We start from the raw sequence: 5,206 nt of genomic DNA on the forward strand, positions 1-5,206 counted from the left end.
ATATATTTGAATATCTATCATTTATTATGTGTACACATGATATTTATTTATTCTTTTTTATACATAGCCCTCTGGATCGACGACCACAACAGCGAAAAACAAAAATATTCGAGGCCCGAAAAAACCATTGGAGGGGCGCTACATAATATCGGAATTCAATATCGAGACAGGCGAACCACTTGGTCCACATGCAAGGAAATTCATGCAACACTATGGGTACCTTATAAGGGACAAACTTCCGATCAGTGCCCGTGAATGGAAGCAAAAGATCAACGAGCCTCATGTTAGTTTTGTCTCCGATCTTGATAAGAATTTAATTTGGGATGATGTCCTTCAACATTTCTTGTTGCAAGCGGATGATTATGATGATATCAACGATGATGAATTGAAGGAGCTAGTTCAAAAGTGGGCTATGAAGAAGATGGCCACATAATTCCAGACTTAGAAGAAATCCCTATACATGAAATACATCAAGAAGAACCTAACGCCTAATTTCAATACTAGGGGCCCGCTCACGAAGTTGAGGCCCTACTGGAATGATTTTGTACAGTACAAGACATCGGAAGAGGGTGAGGAACGGGTGAGAAGGAACCAAGAGAATGCCCGACAGAAGGTATACCACCATGGTATAGGATCTGGTGGCTATGCAACTGCCATTCTCAAGTGGGAAAAAATGGAAGCGGACATTCTTGCCAAGGGTATCACACCAGAATCACTCAATTGACCCAAATACGCGAAGAATTGGTTTTTCGCTTATGGGGGGGAAGACTGAACCTAGAGACCGGTAAGCTAGTTCATGGCCCAAAACTCGAAAGAGCAACGCAAAGATTATCTTATGCTCTACAAGCTAAAGCTATTGGTGCGGCACAGAAAAAGACTAGACCATGGAAAGGTGTTGCACAACTCGGACAACAATCGCAACAATCAGTCCCCCTCTTGTCGTTCGTAATGAATATGGTTCGAACTTAGACTTAGACGTTGATTTTGAGGAGCTGGCTCGGTTTTATGAGGAAACTGGTTTGGACCTTGCCCAAGTGCTCGCTGAAGGACCATCTGCTCCTAAAGTGGATCCTTGAAAGAAATTTGAACATGGAAAGAGTCTATACAACACTGAGGCCTTAGGTGAACTGGGTACGTAAATGTACCTGCTAAACAAGTGGTACATGGCGGCATGTGAACGGGGAGAGGCCTTTGTTCATGTCAGAGTTAAAAACCAACATTACTTCCGTGGCGATGACATTATATATGTCGAGTTTGTAGAATTACACCAACTATGCCACCTAGACTCTCTCGACAAAAGTCTCATTAGCTGCTATTGTCTGTAAGTATGATTATTTTCTACTATTAAAGTGTATATATATAAAGCTACATGTATATATATAAATTATATATCCTTACACTATATTTTTATATATGCAGATATGAGATGACAGAACTCAGAAAGAGAAAGGATAATGATGTTGGTTTCGTTGATCCAAATGTCGTATTCAAACACCATAACCCCCGCCTCAATGGAAAGCTGAACTCGAGAAAAATCTCATGAGGTTCTTAGTGAACCAACAAAACAAGAACATACTCTTCCCCTACAACTTCAAGTGAGTATTAAATAATTAATGTCGATTATATAGACATTTGTTCAATTATTTGCTTACTAGCTAAGGTATCTCCCATATATATATATATGTTGACTCTAGTTAATGTTGATCATATTTGTATATAAAAACATATGCAGCGATCACTGGATATTGATGGTCATCGATATGGTCAATAGTCGGTTGAGCATCTTAGACTCGTTAAGAAAAGAGCAAACAGAGTACCAAGACATGATAGATATTATCCAAGGGTAATTTGATCTCTCTAGCAACTATATATACCCTGATCTCTTAACTGCAATAATTATTAAAGGCCAAATTAATTTTTTATTTTATTGGGCACAGTGTTTGAAAAAGTTTCACTGAGGAACACCACATGAAACATTGCAAAGCGCCACTTAATGTAATCGCACACAAAGTATGTACTAGCTATATATATAGTAGCCACCTTCATTTACTATAATTTTATATACTAATTTACAATAATGTCAATACATATTTACGATAGTTGGGTTACTATAACACATGAGAATATTTACCATAACGTTATATTAAACCACTTAGTAAGGAGTTACTATAATCTCGTAAATTAACATAGTAATTATCGTAATTCAAAGTGGCTACAGAATAAGTTATTTTGCAGCCAGCTACAGGATAGTAGTTATATATATATATATATATATATATATATATATATATATATATATCAAATTCAATTAACACCATGCATGCTTTCAATTCACCGAATCTTTTTTCTCGTAAAAGTGGGTTCTGAGGCAAGAACAGGGGAACAACTACTGTGGATATTATGTTTGCAACTTCATCATGGCGTACGCAAAAAGAACTCCTGAAGAGATCCTTAAAGTACATTATATAAATATATTCATATATTCACAATTTCTTTTGTTGCTCATATATATAAGTAATCACGTGACCAACACATATATATTAATACTTTTCCTTTAACTTTTATTGAAGACTCTATGGTTGAAGGAAAAAGTCATACGACGTGACCAATTGAAAGCAATTCAAGAGACCATAGCAGGATTTTTTAATGACCAGGTCCTCAACCATGCCGGCGAGTTCTACACTGACGTCAACGAAACATGGAAGCTAAACCAGATAGAGTGAATTTGTTATCCAAGAATATGATAGAATATACAATGCAAGCTTTATTTGTAATATATATATATATATATATATATATATATATATATATATATATATATATATATATATATATATATATATATATATATATTATATGTACATAAAATAACGTACAATATATGTATATGCATGTAACATATATGTTAGTTTTATACTTTAGTTTGTACAAAATGTTCGAACATTATAAACGTGTAGAATACGTATATTACTAGCAGCGTAGAATGCGTATTCAAAAACCTATTCGAAAACCAAAATGAATCATCAATTGAAAATAGAAACAAAAAAAAAGAAACATTTAGTTCCGGTTGGTAATACCAACCGGGACTAAAGGGCCGCCCCACGTGGCCAGACCGGGAGGCCTCTTTAGTCCCGGACGAGAAGCCGGGACTAAAGAAGGAGCCCTTTAGTCCCGGATTCGTGCTCCCGGTTGGGAAACCGGGACTGAAGGAGTTTCCCAACTAGGAGTAAAGCTTGTATATTATAACCATTTCACAAGACAGAACACAGGGCATCATTAGTTTGATTCTTATAAATAAAAATGTAATAAAAAAAACATGTAAGACTTGATATCAATGTTACAATGGATTAGCCGACTAAGGAGACTGCGTGCGATCTGTCAGCATCATATATGGATGGGTCACTGCACAGACACCTTCGTCTAGCTGTACTACGTATCATTCGTAGTACGTAGTAAATCGCAAAAAAACAGTACGTAGTATATCATCCACTGTTATTATCATTATACATAATCAAGAGGAAAACGGACGGCAAAAAATGAATGCGATGGGAAGAAGGGATCGTCGTCTTGGAGTAGGCACCTAATGACCCAAACAAACCCGCGTCATCGCTCAAGCTGACCCGTCGGCGTCGGAATCGTCATCGTCGTCATCGTCGCCGGACGATGGCGCCGGGGCGCTGGACGACCCACCATCAGACGACGGCCCTGGTGCGCCGGAGGACTCAGACGACGTTGGCGCTGGTGCGCCAGAGGGCCCGGATGACGCCGCCGCCGCCGCCGGAGCATCAGCAGCAGCCGGCCCGCTGGCGGCACTGCCGCCGTACGCCGGCGCGTCACCACCAGACGACGGGCCGCTGGCGGCGCTGGCAGCAGGGCCCTCGGAGCCGGCGGGGGAGTCCGCGGGCGCCGCCGCGCCGTAGGAGGGCGCCCCGGCGTCGGAGGGCGGCAGGGCGATGCCCGCGGACATGGACCCGGATGCCTCGGTGATGAGGTCCAGAGAGACGCGCTGCAGCTTCTCGAAGTCGAGGCTGAAGTTGACGACGTCGTCCTTGTCGCCGCTCTTGGGCGCGTCCTTGCAGGCGTCCTCGCAGGTGGAGGTGCCCCCGAGCGTGGAGGAGAGCCACGACTTGAGCTCCAGGAACTTGGCGTCCGTGGGCTCCCGGACCAGCCCGTTGAGGTGCGCCACCGCCTCCTCCACGTCGTCGGAGCAGCTGTCGTAGCACTTGAACAGGCCGGCGTTGTCCTTGGCGGCGTTGTACTTGCCGTGCACGAACGTGGCCATCCCGGACCCCTTCTCCGCCGCGATGTTCACGAACAGCTCCGCCAGCTTCCGCGGGGTCGCCTTCTGACTCTCCGGCTTCGCCGCGAGGCTGTCCACGCAGATCTTGGGGAACTGCGTCTTGCTGCACGCGTCCTGCACGGTGTCGCCCACGGCCCGTGCGGCGGCCGCGGCGGAGACGAGGACGGAGAGGAGGAGCAGAGGCGCGACGACGACGACGGAGACAGAGCGAGCCATGGCGATCGCTGGCTGTTCGCGTTTCTCTCCCGGTGTGATTGATTACGAATTGAAGGGTGGTGAGTGCATGGGCTATATATGTGTGTGCTTTGTGAGCTCAAGGCGTCGAGGGGCCAAACGACGCCCTTGCGTGTATGGCATACCGCCGTTTTAGGAGAAAGACGACAAGTGGGACGTGCCGTCCGCAACACATGCTGAGCCTTCCATGTGCCATCTACGACAGGTGTCCCCGGTTTCTTGGGTGGTTATGTGTGGCTCAAATTCTTGTTTCGACAGTTTTTCTCTTCTTTATTTACTTATACATCGACATTGCCAAATTTGTGCCACGTACGATAGAGTGTGAAAGACAACGAAGGAGTAAATACTCCATATATAGGAATTGCTTGTGCTTGGACGTACATTCATCTTAGTCCCATGATTATATTTCTCCAGCGGATATAGTCGTGACTAAAATACTGAATTAAGACCATTTCTCCCTACTTCTCGCTATGTCCGGAATTTACACTAAAAATAAAAAGAATCATATGTAGGGTTATGAGGATGCTACGCTAGCCGGAAAACAAAAATTCGACCTCATAAACCAGGATCTACTGCTAGTTATAGATCACGGGATTAACACTAGACGCGCAGATGCAGCGGAAGCGACTCGATGTAGTCGAACGCGTCGTAGCAGTGTCGTGTAGTTGCAAG

General features: G+C 43.7%; 1 protein-coding gene across 1 annotated transcript; it reads right to left on the minus strand.

The window, feature by feature from the left end:
* Positions 1-3,276: 3,276 nt before the first annotated feature.
* LOC136551143 (putative invertase inhibitor) lies at positions 3,277-4,562 on the minus strand. Its single transcript, XM_066542728.1, has one exon. It carries the CDS (start codon positions 4,514-4,516, stop codon positions 3,611-3,613), a length of 906 nt encoding a protein of 301 aa, XP_066398825.1. The 5' UTR covers positions 4,517-4,562; the 3' UTR covers positions 3,277-3,610.
* Positions 4,563-5,206: the final 644 nt, after the last annotated feature.

Source organism: Miscanthus floridulus, chromosome 4 (assembly GCF_019320115.1).
Source record: "Miscanthus floridulus cultivar M001 chromosome 4, ASM1932011v1, whole genome shotgun sequence".
NCBI lineage: Eukaryota > Viridiplantae > Streptophyta > Magnoliopsida > Poales > Poaceae > Miscanthus > Miscanthus floridulus.